Source organism: Canis aureus, chromosome 5 (genome assembly GCF_053574225.1).
Source record: "Canis aureus isolate CA01 chromosome 5, VMU_Caureus_v.1.0, whole genome shotgun sequence".
In the NCBI taxonomy this organism is placed as follows: Eukaryota; Metazoa; Chordata; class Mammalia; order Carnivora; family Canidae; genus Canis; species Canis aureus.
This window is the reverse complement of record NC_135615.1, coordinates 3,140,980-3,159,760: the sequence shown is the minus strand read 5'-3', so window position 1 is coordinate 3,159,760 and position 18,781 is coordinate 3,140,980. Positions and strand designations below refer to the sequence as shown.

The 18,781-nt window shown below is 38.3% G+C and overlaps 1 protein-coding gene across 11 annotated transcripts in view; it reads left to right on the top strand.

Moving 5' to 3' along the window:
- CUL2 (cullin 2) overlaps positions 1 to 18,781 on the top strand; it is a 165,659-nt gene that overhangs the window by 66,451 nt on the left and 80,427 nt on the right. For 7 of the 11 annotated variants that reach the window (XM_077896613.1, XM_077896602.1, XM_077896605.1 and 4 more), the window contains one exon: positions 17,594 to 17,734. In XM_077896613.1, coding sequence (XP_077752739.1) covers positions 17,616 to 17,734 — 119 coding nt within the window. In that variant the 5' untranslated portion in view covers positions 17,594 to 17,615. Of the gene's footprint in view, positions 1 to 2; positions 187 to 273; positions 459 to 3,213; positions 3,315 to 13,639; positions 13,708 to 17,593; positions 17,735 to 18,781 lie in introns of those variants that run through there. The other 4 variants (XM_077896604.1, XM_077896609.1, XM_077896610.1 and 1 more) reach the window with 4 other exon arrangements.

Below are 18,781 nucleotides of genomic sequence, written 5' to 3'. Positions count from 1 at the left end.
TCGGTGGTAGCGGAAGCAGGAGCCCGAAGGGTGTGTGTTGGGGGGGAAGCCGGGCGCCCGGGACAGCGCTTGTTTGTCGGGTCCCGTCCCCAGCCCTCCTTCTGCTCCCGGGCCCTCTAGCCGCCGCCCCTGTGCCGTCCGGGAGCGGCAGCGGCCTGGAGCTTCGCCGTGTGTCGGCGGCGGCAGGTGAGCGTCCGGCGCGCGGGCTCCCGGGCTGCGCTGCCCACCCCCGCTTCTCCGGGCGGGTGGCGGCGGCCGGCAGGGGAGGCGGCCTCGGCGCACAGTAATGGCAGCGCTGTGAGCGGGGGAACGCGAGCTGACAGCCGCCGCCGCCGCCGCCGCCGCCGCCGCCGCCGCCGCCGCCGCCGCCCACCTTCCTCGCTGGGTGCCTCGTCCTTGCGTCCTCCGGGCTGCCTCCCCTCCCCTGGCCCCCTGCCCCCGGCCCGCTTCTGCAGAAGGTAACCCCGCCGAGGGCTGGGGAGCCGGGCTGCAGGCGCCGGGAAACTTCCCTTCCCGGTTAATGGGTGGTGGGGACGGGGCGGAGAAGAGTTGGGGGCGAGGGGGGACGGGGAAGGGATGCAAGGGGGCGGCGAGGGAAGACCGAGCCCCGTGAGCGACCCCGGCTCCCCGGAGCGCGACCCCGTGCGCGGCCACCCCGGGGCTGGATCCCGGCCTCCCTCGCCGGCCTGGGCCGCCCCTCCTTTGGCCCCATTTTCTCCCGAAGGAGGGAAGGTGAGGATGCGCGGACTCCTGGCCTGTTGACGAGCTCTCACGGGCACATAGCTCTGTGCTGGGGGTGTGTGTGTGTGTGTGGGGGGGGGCATCCGTTCCTTAACAGCGTGGCAACGAGTGTTTTCACTTTTGTTTCCGCAGACAGTGAGGATTGATAGCGGTGGGGAGGAGTAGCCTCCGGGCGCGCCGGACTTGTCTGAGCACCGGGGTCTGGGGAGAAGCGATCCGTAGCCCCCGCAGAGCCGCGGTGCCCGGGGTCCGCGCCGTTCCCCAGCCCCACGGATGCGTGCGTGGACGCTGTTACTGTTAAGTCACCTCCTTCCCCCCCCGGATTACTATTACCCTTCATGGGCGGCACCGCAGAAGTTTAAATATTGGAGATAACTAGAATAGATAGGGTCTGAAAATATTAGCTTTCACTGTAGGCGGTTTGACCTGACAGCATGAAAATCTTTGAACTCTGATCTTCCCTATATGTGTATTCAAAGTAAAATATGGGAAATAATCACTTTGTTCTTGACTACTACCTAATAGATATTTAAAAGCACTCAGAAAGCTACATCCTACCCTTCAGGGTCTCACATTCCTTTCTGAGACAGATTAGTTCTACTTTGCCTCTTACCCAAATACGGTGTTTGGAAGACCCTTCTGAAAGAGTCACAGGTGAAATTACAGAGGTACACAGTATTTGTGGAGTTGCCTTTTTTTCTTTTCAGATGCCGTTTATAAGTTTGGGGAACATTTCCACAGTGTGCATGAATATAGGGTGTGAAAAATGTCTTTTCCTTGTATTTGAATGTTCATATGCATCTGAAATAATCTCACTGGTGATGCTCAGTGTTTTCTGAAAGTTACGATGGTTTATCCACGTCTTTTATTCTCACCGGTTTGTCGTTAAATGTTGTAGACATTCGTTAGAGTTCGTTTTGCCTTATTTGTCAGTTAAATATTAAGTACCTGATTTGTATGTCCAGTATTACTGTGTGCATTAGGGATCCAGGACAAATGGTTTCTGCCTCCTGGAGTTTCAGTTCTGGTGGGAGCAGGGGGAGGGACCCATAATACATCAGGAATAAAAGTAATTTCAGAGAACCATTTAGTGCTATGGAGATGGTAAAAGAGAAGTTGTGGTGATTGAGAAGACTCCTTCAGATGCTGTGGTCAGGAAGACCTGTCTGAAGTGACCTTTGACCTGATAGCGAAAAGTCAGAAGGATTTAGCCTTTGAAAGTCTGAGGGAAGAGTGTTCCTGTTTGAGGGGACAGCGCATGGAAATTCCCAGAGGTGGTACCAAGGTTGGATCAGCAGACTGAAAGAAGTTCAGTGCATGTGGACCCCAGAGGGTGGGGGGACAAGAGGTTAGGTCTTAGCCAGGCACCAGATCTTGTGAGCTCTTACTGTCCAAGGAGCTTGGCTTTTATTCTTTTTATTTTATTTTTTTACTTATTTGTGATAGTCACAGAGAGAGAGAGAATGAGGCAGAGACACAGGCAGAGGGAGAAGCAGGCTCCATGCACCGGGAGCCCGACGTGGGATTTGATCCCGGGTCTCCAGGATCGTGCCTTGGGCCAAAGGCAGGCGCCAAACCGCTGCGCCACCCAGGGATCCCGGCTTTTATTCTTAAAGTACACTGAGAAGCTATTGGAATTTTTGTGAAGCTGGAAGTGATCTGGGCTGATTTACAATCTGACAGCAGGGAAGATGGGATAAGAGGAGAAAAGCAGCAAAGAGACCAGTTAGAAGGCTGTGGTAAATTAGAGTAGTGACCTGCGTGTTAGAGACAAGTTAAAGATTTTTGAAGTATATTTTGGAGCTAACAGTATAACTTGTGTCTTGCTTGAGGGTGCGGTTGGTTGGGGGCAGGGGTGACTCCTGGGTTTTGGGCTTCAGTTGGAGGATGATAATGCTATGTGTTGACATGAGCTAGTGGTGAGGGAAGCATGTTATATGGGGATAAGGTTGGATCGGACGTGTTAACAGTAGGACCTGTTAGATGTTCAAGTGGAGATGAGAAGTAGGCAACTGAATATACAAATCTGGAGTTTAGTGAAGATGTTAAGAAGTCATTCATTCAACAAATGTTTTTTTCAAGCACGAGCAATGGAGCTGGCAGTGGAGATATAGTAGTGAAAAAATGGGAAAAAAAATCTCTGTCTTCATGGGACTTCAGTTCTAGTGAGGAGAGAGAGAGATGGGGAGTCATCAGCGCTTATATGTTAGTTTATTTATGTTTTAAATAAACACTACATTCACACAATGCAAGAATTAAAATGTTTGATGGGGTACAGAGTGAAAATCTCCCCTATTTCTTGTCTCCTGTTATGCCTAGTTTTTGTGGAGCTGAACAGCGTTCCTGTTTTCCTACATACCTTTCCAAAGATAATATTTTATGCACATATAATCAAATATGTACATATTCTTCTCCCGACTTTACCAAAAATGGTACCATACTTCACCTGCCTTGACACCTTGTATTTTTTAGAGGATTAAATACTATTTAAGTTACGAAGTGGGAAGATACCACCCAAGGAAAGAATGTAGAGAGAAGTGGATAAAGCCCTGCAGTAAGGGCTTTCTTACTAAGTAAGTAAGCCCAACATTTTCTTTTTCTTTTTCTTTTTCTTTTTCTTTTTCTTTTTTTTTCTTTTTTTTTTTTTTAGCCCAACATTTTCTAAGTTGATACCTGTTCTCTGAGTTTTGGACTTACAGATGTGGAGTTGTTTAAAGAGCTGTTACTTTTTGTGAGACTTCTTAGAAAAGTTTGCACTGTTTCTTTTGTGCTCTACCTTTCTTATCTGCCTGTTCTCTTTATACACTGGAAAAATGTCTGATTATAATTGAAAGCAGTGTTTTCATGTATATACTGTCAATTAAATTCAAGAAAATTGATGACAGGATCAGCCCTGGAATCTTAATATTATAAAGACTTTTGACTGGTTATTGTTAAATCTAGAAAAAACAGGCAGAAATTTGGAATGTTGGGAGATTTTATGACTAGCTATTGATACTTGAGATTTATGATTCAATCTTTGCTCAGGAATCAGTTAATCAAAATATCTATTCAGAGTGATCTGGCTTTTGGCCTGGGTTTGAATCTTAGCAGTAATGTTTCTATTGTATTGCAGATGTTAGCATAATCCTTGTATTATTATCTTTAAGAATACTTACAGTCATCCTATGTTACTAGTTTGTGTTTGGGAAGGCTTATTGGAGATACTAGGACACTGTAAGTCTTTTGATCCTTAAAAGTTTTGAGACAATGAGTAGTATTAAGATTGTTAGCATCTGCTACAACTTTTTAGGGTGCAATTAAACTCGGTTGATTGATCTACTTGAAGGAGGGGAGATGGAATATTTTTTACTGAATTTATAATGCTTTCTATATTGGTTGACATTTTGATTTTCAGTTTGCTGTCTTCAGCCAGTGACTTGCTACGTAAATTTATCTACCGGTTTCTTTCTGAGATTGTTCCTGATTTAAGAATTGTTTAGTTCAGTTTGATTTTTGTGGTCATTTTTGTTATCTTTAATTCTCTGATATTCTGTTTTGCTGGAGATAGTAAGCAACTAGTTTTTAGGTTGGAGAAATACCTTTGATGAAAAATTATTAATAGTAATTTCTGAAGCATTAGACACTACTGTGTATAAGACTATCATGAATTATGTGTAGTGAGTGTGTTAAGCTAACTTAAATTCTGTAAATATATAGGTGTTAATGTTCTATTTGAAGATTTTAGTTATCTAAATGATTTTCATTTATGTCCTTTAATATCATTAATGATGTTACTCTTATTATTTAATCATTGGATTATAGCCCGATTGTATGTGTCAGAATTTTTTATCAAGGAGTTTGACAATTCATCGTTTTTGTTTCTCTTATCAGCTGTAAGTTTCTTGAAGGCAACATCTCTAGCACCTGTAAATACATAATAAGTATCTCTTAATGACTTAAGCCTTGTTTCAATGAAGTTTGTTTTCAAATGATGAAATATTGACTTTACCCTATGTAAATACCTCTTGAATTTCTCAACTTTTAACTCAGTTAAGGGAGAGAATGTATAGGATACTTAAAAAAAAATTTTTTTTTTAAAGTTTTGAAACCTTTACCCAGGTACCCAGGTACCTTTCACTCAGCTTTCCCTAGTGTTAATAACTTATGCAACCAGGAAATTAACATTGGTACAATACTATTAACTATAGACCTTATTTGAATTTCTCCAGTTTTTCCAGTAACATCCTTTTTGTCTTTCAGGATTCATCTTCCTAGTCTTATCTGATCTGTGGTAGTTTTTTCTCATCTTTCATGGCCTTCACACTTGTGACAGGTGTGTGGTCATTTATTTTGTAGAATGTCTCTCCTTTTGGGTTTGTCTGATATTTTCTTGATTTATTGAAGTTCTGCGTTTTTGTCAGAAATACTGCAGAAGTAATATTGGGTGTAATGTGTAGGACTCAACATTACTAATGTTGAGTACAGGGTGTCAGTATATCCTATTCAAGATGATGTTAATTCTCATGTGGTGGATGTCATGTCTGTTAAATTTCTCTACTTGTCACTATTTTTCTCTTTGTAATTATAAGATATCTTGGGGGAGATTCTTTGAAACTGTATAGATACCACCCCTGTGCTCAAACCTTTGCCCACTTGTTTTCAGTATTCTTTGGTAGATCTTGCCTGTAACAATTACAGTGTTGTTCACTTGACAGTGATTTTATTTTTCTCATTTATTCTTCTACATTTATTAATTGGAATTTTTCTGGAAGGAATAACTGTCCTTTCTTATTTATTTATTTAGTAATTTGTTTATATCAATATTGAGTTACAGATATTTGTTTTATTCTATGGTTTATAATCTAATGCTGTCATTATTTTGCTGCTCAGATTGTTCCAGGTACGGTCTTCAGGTTGGCTCTTTGTCTTTTCAACATGCTCCCATTCTCTTTTCTTTAGGAAAGCTCTTCTTTTCTGGCATGATAACATTTTCCAGTTTCATCTCGTGTTTCTCTGGTGAGACGCTGGAATCAATCACTTGTCCAAGGAGTTTTGGTTCCTTCTATTGGAGAATGATATTTAGAAACCAAGATCTGGATGTGATGTGTGTTTATTGCTACTGAGGTGTCATTGTTCCTAGGCCTTCTCAGCAGACAGAGCTAGAAATACATGTGTATACACGTTAATCCACACATATGCAAGCATCCATGTTTATTTCTGCGTCTTTTTATTTATATGTGTATGTATTAAAAACCATGAGTTCATACTGATAGCTCTGATTCCAAACGCTGTAGAGTTTATGCTAGCTGTCCCCCTTTATTTCCAAATATTTTCCGACAGTGAAAAATAGAGCATACTTTTCTTAGAGTCCTAATAGTCACATAAGTAGGACGAAGTTACCAGAATAATGAATATAGCAAGAAGATCCCCAAATAGTCCTGAACCTTAAACATGTTAAGCTATCTTTTAAAATATTTCTTATATTTGGTAAAAGTCTGTATAAACCAAAAGTAATCACATTTTGTCTCATAGTTTTAAGTTTTAATTACATTAAAAAACTTTTAAAAAAGATTTTATTTATTCATGAGAGAGAGAGAGAGAGAGAGAGAGAGAGAGAACAGAGAGAGAGAACAGAGACATAGGCAGAAGGAGAAGCAGGTTGCCTGTGGAGCCTGATGCGGAACTCAGTCTGGGTCCCTGGGATCACACCCTGAAGACAGTTGCCCAACAGCTGAGCCACCCAGGCGTCTCACATTTAAAATTCTCTAGAGATTATTCTGCACTGAGATTCAGATACTTTACTTTGCATCAGAACTTGTTGTCCATACGATCTGGATTTTAAACACTTAGAAGAATAGTACCTTTTTTGTATTTTTTTTTTAAATTGTGGTAAACCACACATAAGAGAATTTCCCATTTTAACCATTTTTAAGTGTACAGTTCACTAGCAGTAATTGTACTTAAAATGTCTTCACAACTATCATCTCTATTTCAGAACTTTTCATTATTCCAGATAGAAACTGCAACCATTGAGCAATAACTCCCCATTGCCTCTCCTGCCAGCACCTGTTAACCTGTAGTCTACTTTTTGCTTTTATGAATTTATCTCCTTTGTTACCTTATAAAAGGAGGATCATACAGTATTTGTTCTTTTGTGTCTGGCTTATCTTATTTGACATATGTTTTGGGGGTTCATCCATGTTGTACCATGTATCAGGATTTACTCCATTGTTATGAATTATTAATATTCCTTTTATGTGTACTACATTGAGTTCTGTCCACCTTTTGGCTACTGGGAATAATGCTGTAGTGAATGTTGGAGCTAGTATCTTTCCCATTCCCTGCTTTTCATTTCCTTTGGGTATACACCAGGAAGAGCAATTGGTGCTCTCTTCTATTAATTTTGTATTTAGTTTTTTGAGGACCTGCTGAAATGTTTTCCATGATGGCTGCACCATTTACATTCCCACCAGCATTACACAAGGATTCCAGTTTCTCCACATCCTCAGCAACATTAGCTATTTTCCATTTTATGTTTGTTTGCTTGTTGTGATAATAGACATCTTACTGGGTGTGAATTGTTATCTCATTGTAGTTTGGAAATACATTTTCCCTAATGACTTGTGATGTTGAGCACCTTTTCATGTGCTTGTTGGCCATTTATCTTTGGAGAAATGTCTATTTAGGATCTTTGCCCACTTAAAAATGTGTTGTTGTTAAGGTATTTTTTATATACTCTGGATATTTTTTTCTTAAAGATTTTATTTATTTATTCATGAGACACACACAGAGAGAGGCAGAGACACAGGCAGAGGGAGAAACAGGCACCATGCAGGGAGCCCGACATGGGACTTGATCCTGGGTCTCCAGGATCACGCCCTGGGCCAAAGTTGGTGCTAAACCGCTAAGCCACTGGGCCTGCCCATATACTCTGGATATTAATCACTCTTTAGACATGTGAAATGTAAATGTTTTTCTCTCATTCAGTGGATTGCCTTCTCACTCTTGATAGTGTCCTCTGATGCATGAAAGTTAAGTTTTGATGAAGACCAATCATCTATGTTTTCTTTTGTTTGTGTTTTTGGTATCATATCCAAGAAATCAGTGCTAAATCTGATGTCACAAAGCTTTTACCCCTGTGTTTTCTTCTATCAGTTTCCCATTTTTATTTGTTTGGATCGTAAGTATAGATCTTTCTTCCATTTTGAGTTAATTTTTACATATAATGTAAGGGCAATGTATTTTGTGTGGATTATCGGTAGATAGCTTTATGTTGGCACTTTTATGTTTGACTAGCTTGGAAGTTAAATTTTAGAGGGCTAAAAAAGCAGTTATAAAGAAGGTAATTGAGGATTAAGGAAATTGTGTGGCATTATGATGAAAGGAATTGTATTTTTTTCCTATCTGGAACAGGTGAACATTAAAATGAACTGCTTATGAGAAAAATAGAATGAAAGAGAGCCTTTTTGATAGACAATATGGGAATAAAGTATGAGAAACAGTAAAGGCATAAAGATTGCAGCAGTGGTACAGCAGTCAGTCTTCATTAGATTCAAAAGCCTGGATGGAAAATTTAAATTATAGAGAAGTGTAGAAAATAAAACCACGTAAATTTAGGATTGCCCAGCAAACTTGAAATGTATTTGTGTATATTGTTTTTTTATACTGTTTTTATGTTATGCTGATGGGGAAAATGAAATAGCAACTAGCCTAAGATCATACTGTCCTTGACAGAGCCAATTTAGAATATTAGTCTCTTGATTGATACCTTTTCATTTTTGAGACCAGTATTTTCCTGCCTTCCTTCTTTCCTTCCCCTCTTTCTTTCTCATTTTTTTTCTTTTTTAAAGTAAACTCTAGCTCCCTGGTGTGGGGCTTGAACTCTTGACCTGAGATCAAGAGTTGACCTTGACATCAAGAGTCACATGCTCAGGGCGCTCAGATGGTTAAACCTCTGCTTTCTGCTCAGGTCATGATCTCCAGGTCCTGGGATCCAGCCCCATATCGGGCTCCTGGCTCAGTTGGGAGTCTGCTTCTCCTTCCTCTGCCTCCCTCCTTGCTCCTGTTCTTTGTATCTCTCTGTCTCGAATGAATAAATAAGATCTTTAAAAAAAAGTCATATGCTCTACTGAACTGAGCCACCCACGTGCCACTGGATTGTCTTTATTCTTTACCTTAGGGGACACTTGTCTGAAAAAATGGGATTCTGTTGTCCATGCTGTTTTTGGAATTTTAAACAGGAAATGGTCAGCAAAGTTGATGTGTAATCTGCCATAGCTGTATCACCTTTTCTTATTCTCCCATGCCTGTGTCGTCTTTTTTTTTTTTTTTAAGATTTTATTTATTTATTCATGAGAGACAGAGAGAGAGAGAGGCAGAGACACAGGCAGAGGGAGAAGCAGGCTCCATGTGGGGAGCCCGATGGTGGAACTCGATCCCAGGACTCCAGGATCATGACCTGAGCCAAAGGCAGATGCTCAACCGCTAAACCACCCAGGTGTCTCATGTCTGTGTCTTCTATAGCTGTGCCAGGACTTGAGTGGGAATTAATATCTAGGAGCTCACAAGTATATTAATTTATCTGGAAAAAAGGACTAGTTGAGAAGTAGTGATAAATAAAGTTGATAAGAATTGAAAGATGAAGCAAGGACTCTGAATTTTAGTATAGCCAATAAACCAGTAGAAACTGATTAGTATGTGATTCCCTCCATAAAGGCAATGTAACTTGTAACAAACAATTTAGATAAAGCAGATTACTGTTAATCTTAGCATCTTAGCCTATACTTGTGAGAAAAGAAAAGATTAAAATCCAAGATTTAAAAAAAAAAGATTTTATTCATATGAAACAGGGGGTGGGGGGCATGAACAGGGGGAGAGGCAGAAGGAAAGGGAGAAGCAAACTCCCCACTGAGGAGGAAGACTGGGGCTTGATCCCAGGACTATAGGATATTGACCTCAGCTGCAGGCAGACGCTTAACCATCTGAGCCACCAAGGCACCCCTTAAATCCAAGATTTTTAAAATATATGTGATTTAACTTAGCTCTCAAAGGAATAGGATAGCAAATATTGCAATTCTTTGGGTAGTGCAAGGACAAGATGATTCAGGTAACTTTTTAATGTTTGGGTAGAAAATCAGACCTAGGAAGAATGTGCTCAATATGTTGTAATTATTTGTGAAAAGGCTGGTTGGTCACAGCTTTGTCTAGTATGCATGCCAGTGTGAGCTTGCCTACCTATCAGGGAGTTAGACAAATTGAGGTTCTCTAACGCATTCAAGATAGGTATATGAGAATGGTTTTTCTTTTCTTTTCTTTTCTTTTTTTCCTTTTCTTTCTTTTAAAGGCTGGTTGGTGTCTTAAATTCCTTGCCTAAATTATTAAGAAAAAAAGTGAGGAAGTAAAAAGGACATTAAACTTCATGCTGTTAAGAGCGATGTGAAAACTTGAAAAAAAGTACAGTCTGTACTTGGGACTGTACAGACTTGGGAGAATCTGAGAAAAGTCTTTAATTCTGGTCAGGTGGGTTTATTTTAGAAGCACTTCCCTTCTATAACTTACTGTAGCATAAATACATTCTTTTTTTTTTTCAGTTTTTTTTTTTTAAGATTTTATTTATTTATTTATTCATGAAAGACACAGAGAGAGAGAGGCAGAGACACAGGCAGAGGGAGAAGCAGGCTCCATGCAGGAAGCCCGACGTGGGACCTGATCCCGGGACTCCAGGATCACGCCCCGGGCCAAAGGCAGGTGCCAAACCGCTGAGCCACCCAGGGATTCCAGCATAAATACATTCTTTACTCCCCACCATCCTCCTCCCTTTTTTTTTGAGACTTAAGGTTTTTCTTCCTGCAGTACACATTTTGCCAGCTGAGATCAATGAGAGAATACTGTATTTCTTTTTACTGTTTTTCCTCTACTTAGTCCTTTTTTTTTTTTTTTAAACATGATGGAAGTGACATTTATGGAGTACTTAGAGCTCTGTGCATCAAATCTTACTGCAACAAAAACCATTGTATCCCATGCCTCATCCAAACAGTAAAGATATCTTTTCGCTTATCTAATGGCTTACTTATTTGAATACCAGTAAGATGAAATTTTTTAGATGTAGTCTTGGAGCTTATTTTCATATGAAATGACAGTAGCATTTTTAGTGTGTAGTAGAGTAACATTTCCTATGGAAATGGAAAATACTACAAAGTTAATAATGTTTTGTATTGGGCCTTAAGTATTTTATTTCAAGTTATATTAATTAGATAACCTGTTTTAAGCCACTAAATTCATTTAAAAAACTAATTATGGTATATTGACTTACCTGAAATTAATTTAGGTGCCACTGTTATATTATTGGTAATTTTTAGAATGGCCAAAGTTTTGCCAGTAGTGAAATATAAAGTCATAATTTGGTAGTTTTGTGTTTTTTTTTTTTTTTTAAAGATTTTATTTATTTATTCATGATAGTCACAGAGAGGGAGAGAGAGAGGCAGAGACACAGGCAGAGCAAGAAGCAGGCTCCATGCAGGGAGCCCGACGTGGGATTCGATCCCGGGTCTCCAGGATCGCGCCCTGGGCCAAAGGCAGGCGCCAAACCGCTGCGCCACCCAGGGATCCCTCACTCTGTGTTTTGATTGGAGAGTTGTGTCCATTTACGTCTAAAGGAATTGATAGGGATGCATTTACTGCCATTTTGTTCATTGTTCTCTCGCTGTTTTGTACTCCTCTTTGTTCCTTTCTTTCTTTGCTCTCTCCCTTTGTGGTTTGATGACTTTCTTTACTGGTATGCTTAAATTCCTTTTTCTATATCTTTGTATATCTTTTGTTTTGCTTTTGGTTAGCAGGAGCCTTACATATAACAATTTATATTTATAACTGTTTTAAGTTGATAACAACTTAAGATTGAGTGTGTTCTAAAGTTCTACATTTTTACTCCCCACAAACTAAGTTTTTGAAGTCATGTTTTATATTATTTTATTCTGTATATTGCTTAACTAATTATCATAGTTAGTTTTGCTACTTCTTTTTAACCTTTATAATTAGCTGTATAAGCAGTAATCCACTACCTTTACTGTATGTTTATTATTTTCTTGTCAGCATTGTTCTAGGACCAGAAGTTGTTAACTATGATGAAGACCAATTTTTAATCACTTTTTTCTTATAGGATTCAGGCTTTCTGTTTCATAACTAGGAAATATTTGCTTAATCTTTTGCTTGGTTCTTAAAGATTTTATTCATTTATTTATTCATGAGAGACACAGAGAGAGAGAGAGAGAGAGAGAGAGAGGCAGAGACACAGGCAGAGGGAGAAGCAGGCTCCATGTAGGGAGTCTGACATGGGACTGGGACTCGATCCTGGGTCTCCAGGATCACACCCTGGGCTGAAGGTAGTGCTAAACCGCTGAGCCACCGGGGCTGCCCTTTTGCTTGGTTTTTAATGTAATCTACCTAAATTATCCCCCAGTTCTCCACCAGAGCTGCTAACTCCTTGCATTGTCCAAACATATCATGTACTGGGGGAGTCCAGGCAAGAATATGGCCCACAGGCCAAATCCTTCCCTCTCCTTGTTTTTTTGTTTTTGTTTTTTTTTTTTTTTCTCCTTGTTTTTTTGTAAATAAAGTTTTATTGGAACACAACCATGCTCATCCATTTACTTCTTGTCTGTGGCTACTTTTGTGCTGCAGTGACAGAATTGAATTAGTTGTAACAGACAGAATGGCTCTCAAAGCCTAAAGTATTTATTCCTTTACAAGAAAAGTTTGTTGACACCTGAAAACAGTCTATTAGTTCTTCCTTTCCCATTTTCTTGGGGATAACTCCCCTGGATAGCTCTGTCTTCTGTGTCTTATCTCGACAGATTGTTTTTAAACCCCGCATACCTATTCTGAAAATTCCTGTTACTGTTTTGTTAGATCCCTCTGTTTCTGGGATCCCAAGTCTTTGTTTCATTCTCTCCTGATGGAATATACCTTCTATTTTCCTGTGAAAAAAGGCTGCTTGGGCAGTTAGTTGATATCACTCTTGATAGAGAATTCTAGGTGGTTAGTCATTTTCCCTGAAAATTTTGAAGGCATAGCTTTTATATTACCTTTCAGCTTCCAGTGTAAATATACATAAAAAGAAAGACTTTCCAACTTAGAGTTTGCTGTAACCTGGTCTTCTTTTCTGAAAACTTTGGAATCTTTTCTTTATCCTCAGTGTTTTAATATGCCAAAAAGAGGTGCCTGCTATTTATTTTTAAAATAAAATATTCTGGGTATTGTGTAGACTTTTTAATTGGAAAACTCATGTTCTTCAGTTGTAGGGCAATTTTTTTTTTTTTTTTGATAATTACCTCTTCTGATTTTCTTAGGATGCATATTGTTTGCATATTGGATCTCTTAGATTAATATCTTTTTCTTTTTTAAGTTTTCTTATTTCTTTTATGTACTTCCGCCATCCCATGTTTATGAAACTATTAATGATGATGAAGAGAAGGATTTTTACCCTTTTCCTTTGGAAAATTGTAAATGTATACAAAAAAATGAATAGTGTAATAAACCCACATGTACTTGTCACTCATCCTACACAATTACTATTTCATAAACAAGCTATTAATTTTGAAGCATATCTCAGCATTTTATTACATTCATAAATATTTTGGAATATGACCCTAATAGATAAGGATTCTCATTTAAAAAAAAAAAACTCATTTTGTAATTATCATTTTAAAAAGTATAAAAATTACTTATTTAAGGTCATCAAAAATCCCAACATTGTTCAAGGTTCCAGGGTTATCATAACTTAATATAGAAGACCTTAAATCTTGCATCCGAACAAGGTCATATTGTAACTGATTAATGTGCTTTTAGTCTATCTTAAATTCCCCCTGTATGTCTCTCTCTCCGTCTCTCTTTTTCTCTTCTCTCTTACATGCGTGCATAGTTTATTGAGGAAATCTGATTATCCAGTAGTTTTCTACAGTCTGGATTTTGCTGACTTGCAGGTTGAAGGTTAGTAATACTTGAATATATAACATGTATAGTATAGAAGGCACTCAGATGACCTTTTTTTGAGCAACTTCATTCACTTAGTGTGTTTTTGAGATTTATCCATTTTGTAACGTCTATCAGTACTTCATTCTCTTATATTGCAGAATAATAATTCATTGTGTGGATATATACTGCATTTTATTTATCCATTTATCTGTTGATAGATGTTTGAGTTAATTTCTGCTTTTTGGCCTTTATGAATAATGTTGCTATGAACATTTGTGTTCAAGTTTTTGTGTGGCCGTGTTTTCTCTTGGGTGTATATGTAGGAGTGGAATTTCTTGTATGAAAACTCTATGTAAATCACTTTTGTAATTATTTAATGTACTATTGATAATTGTACATATTTAGAAATGGTCCTCTGAGAAAAATCTAGTCTATAAATTGTTTTCAAATGTAATGAAAATTTTATAGATATTATAATTAATATTGATGTAATGTTATTTGGAAATGTAGTGACTCATGAATTTTTTTGGTAACTTTATTTGTTTATTTTAAAGATTTTATTTATTTGTTCATGAGAGACACAAAGAAAAAGAAAGGCAGAGACATAGGCAGAGGGAGAAGCAGGCTCCATGCAGGGAGCCCAATATGGGACTCGATCCCAGGACTCCAGGATCACGCCCTGAGGGCAGATGCTTAACTGCTGAGCCAACCTGGCATCCCTCTATTTTTGTATTTAGAGCCTGTGATTTGTTTTTAGGGTTCATAACACTCAGTACCTGTATACTGCCTAAGTGTTAAAAACTCTAACATTACCTGAGTGGGAACTCAGAAAAAGCTAAGGTAGTAATGTGGTAACTTTGAGGATACTAAGTGAGACATAATCCAAGTGAGGATAGATAAGGTCTTGGCAGGATGTCAGACATAGGACCATAATGTGGTCCCTAATAAAACCACAGGGATGAAGAAGACTCATTTATTTTTATGAGTTATTGGACAGCTTGGGAAATGTAGTTCTGTTTATTTGTTCTGTATCATTCTTACATAAATTCCTCATGAATAAATTACCATGTAAACAATTTAAATAAGATGAAAGAACTTAAATTTTTTAGTTATATGAGCTTTATATTATGCAAACAGAGAATTTAGGAGACAATATCAGCATACTTTCAGATATTGGTTCATTAATTTCTCTTATGTTTCATTAGGCTGCTATTTTTCTCACCTTCCATATTTTCTATCAATCTGAAAATGGGTTATCACTGCACATATACCTACTCTACCTTAAACCTGTTGGTCTCAGCAAAGAAGTCGGTGTCACTGTGATTCTGTCAAAACTTGAATAAAGCTAAAAGGCAACCTATGTAGCCATTAAAATAATTTACAAGCAGTAGACATAATACCATTTTTATAAGGGCAGAATACTATTGTGAAGGAAGCATTGACAACTTTTTGGTATATAGTTATAAAATAAGCCTTATCCTCAAGAAACACTCAGATAATTACAGTTCAGGTTGGCTAATGCTCTAATAGTGGTAAGTATAGAATTTTCATGTGCTGTATAAAATAGGGCAACTCACCTGGTTTAAGTAGGCCCTGGAAAGTTTTTTAAAGACAGATATACTAGACTAAGGCTATAATATCAGTAGGAGTTGATAAATGGGTAGAAAGAGGGAGGAAGAGAAAGAAGAATTTTAGATAGAGAAAACAAAAAAGAGTAAAGACTGGGTATATGAATCACCCTGTTGAATTCAATGACCTCTGAGCAGAGAAAAAGTTACTGGATTAAGATGTGAAGGATGGGAGTCCCATGATAAGAGGAAGCTGGAGAGGTGCATTAGTATAAGGTCAAATCATAGAAGCTTAGTATGCCGTGTTGTCAGTGAGCTTAAACTTCCTGCTATCTGTAGTGGGAAGTATCAAACGCTTGAGGTACAAGAGTAACATGGTCAATTTTTTGGTTTAAGTAGGTTATTTTTGCCTTTGAGTGCCAGTTGTGAGATTTTAACCTCGAAGGTCACGGATTTTATTTATTGACTAATGTATCCTCGGAGGCTAGAATGGTGCCTGGCAAGTGTTTAATATTCACCAAAGATACTAAGTAAGGCAGTATAGTTGCATATAGCAATTAAGAACATGGAATCCAGCACAGGTTGGAATTCTTCTGATGCCACCATTAAACAGTGCTGTGACCTTAAACAGGTTCCTTAATCATCCTAGGACTCAGTTTTCTTATATGGAAAATGGAGAGAGTAGTTGGATCCACCTAATCAGATAGTTCTGAGAATTAAGTAAGTTTATATAAAGCACTTAGAATAATCCAAGAATGCTTGGATTATAGTGAGTACTATATGAATATTATAGAAATGGATGAACTTAAGAAATACTCAGGAACACAGTTGGATAGGATGTGGTAAATAAGGAAAAGGAGTTAAGGTTAATTCCGTGATGTAGAGCTAGAGCTTTAGGTTCTCCCTCCTTCCTGTTTGTCCCCTGCCCACATTCCCAACACAAATACAGAGACACATTCACAGACACTTATACTTACTCACTGTCACAGATTACTGCTCATCCATTCTAGTTAATACTGGAAGTTTAAATAAGGCCCAGTGGTTAGTCTCTAGTATATTGAGGAAAGACTGTTGATTGAGTGTGCCACGTGCCCTTGGATTTTGTTTGGCTTCTCTCTGATTCCTTTTCTTTTCTTTCTTGAAGTTTTCCTTGGACTCCCTGAGTTCTTTTTTGCTCAGGACAGAAATGTTAGAAGGGCATAGGGCCACCTCCAGTTCGTGGCTGAGAGTGTATACCCACTTTCCTCCTCTTGTCTCCTTTTTCACTTTATGCATCTTCGCCTTCTCCCCATTGTTTTCGTACAGTCCAGTTTTCTACATAGTAGGAGACAAGAGATGGAATTTCCTCCTTATTTGGCCTTGCCTACAGGCTAGCTTGGGGCTCACAGTTCCAGTAATTATAGAAAACTTTGGGGAGGATATTAAAACACCTGTCAGAAAAGTATTCCCTTCTGCAATTAAATTTAACCTTAAAAGAGTTCTCTTTTAATTCTGTTTTTCTGATATGATATAGAGAAGCATTTGGAATCTAGCACTTAAGCCAAGTTTCTCTACCCTAAGGACCCTTTTGTTTCAGAAACCAGCGAACTTCTAGAATATAGCTTGTGTGCTAGGCAAACTTTTAGCTCTCTTCTAGGCTGGTCAAGGTCACCAGAACCAGAGGTTTCATCCTAGAGCTGTACTTTCATTAAGGGAAGTGGGACTGGATACTCAGAATCTAAGAGAGCCTAAGCTCTCTGCTGCAACCCTGATTATCTTTGGAATCTATAAATTTATTATCTTTAAGTTCATGTGGATTTTGCATTCTACAACTCCTTTGTTTTGATAGAAATGTAAATTTTTTCTAAATTGTTTACCTAAACTAATGTGGGAAGATAAACCTTTTCATTTTCTTGTGTCTTCTCATATTCCCCCATATACTACCTCATTCCCCAGTTTAAGGAGTATTTACAGATTTGGAGGCCAAACCTTTTTATTAAATGTCTCTCGCATGTTTCTTATGATGGGAGTTGGCTTTTTGGCTAATGGGTTCCCAGCATTTTTCCTTCAGCATATTAAGTGAGGCTTCTAAATCATTGGAACAATGCTCTTGATCTATAAGTAATTTGTAGTAAAAGCTTTCCACTTCCTAGAGTTTGTAATGAATGTAAATATGTAATTCCTTGTCTGGATAGTTATGAAAAAATAGTGGCCAGTATTTATTGTGTTTTTACTATGCGCCAGGTTCCGTTCACCCCTTTTGTCTGTCATGCTGTTGCATTATATGTTGCTTTAAAAACAAGTAACTTGTTTGTAGAATTCATGCTAACATTATTATTGTTTTTAATCAACAGATTTCAACACTAAACTTGCACAATGTCTTTGAAACCAAGAGTAGTAGATTTTGATGAGACATGGAACAAACTTTTAACGACAATCAAAGCTGTTGTCATGTTGGAATACGTCGAAAGAGCAACATGGAATGATCGCTTCTCGTATCCTTTCTGTGGCATTGATAAATGTTCTTGTATTGAAAGTGATACTGTATCAATGACTGTATTACCAAACATTGGCAAATGTTCTAACATTGATAAACTTGTTGGAAAGTGAGAACAGGTTTATATCTATATAAATAGAAGAGAATTCCAGTGTGACTACTTTCACATACAGTGTTTACATTTCCAAGTTTATCACCTATATGTGTCAGTCAACAGTCTGAGAACCTTTCATGTAAAAAATTCTTATGTATATGTCAGGTACTACTGGAGGCTTTGGGAATACAGTTGTAAATAAAACTAACTTTGCCTTCATTCTGCTAAAGGGAAACAGACAAACAGGTTTTTTAAAAAAATCTAATGCCAGTGCTTCTACTAACAAGTAGTGATAAACTCTGTGGGGAAAAATAAAGCAGGGTAAGGACATGGAGAATGGTTGGAGTATGTTATGTATGCAGCTCTTTTAGATGGGATGGTCATGTAAGGCCTTTCTGAGGAAGATAGTGATATTTGAACAGAGACTGGGCCAAAGCAAGGGAGCAAGTCATACAGATATCTGGGGGAAGAATGTTCTAGGTAGAGAGTGAATGGCAAGTTTAATGACTTGGCGGCTAGAAATATGTTTTTTTTGTTTTGTTTTTGTTTTTAAGATTTTATTTATTTATTCATAAGAGACCCAGAGAGAGAGGCAGAGACACAGGCAGAGAGAGAAGCAGGCTGCATGCAGGGAGTCTGGTGTGGGACTCGATCCCCAGGATTACGCCCTGGGCCAAAGGCAGATGCTCAACTGCTGAGCCACCCAGGTGTCCCTAGAAATACGTTTTTTCACTGAGTTGTCTATATTTTGAATTAGCAATTTTATATGAAAATACAAATTTGTGGTTTTTCTAGAACCATCTGAACCCTATATATATACATATATATATATATATATACATATATATATATATATATATATATATTACTTGTATGTAAAAAATACTGTGCAACCCCAGCATTCAGGGTATAAACTCTGGCACCAAGAAAAAACCCACCAAAATACTAAAA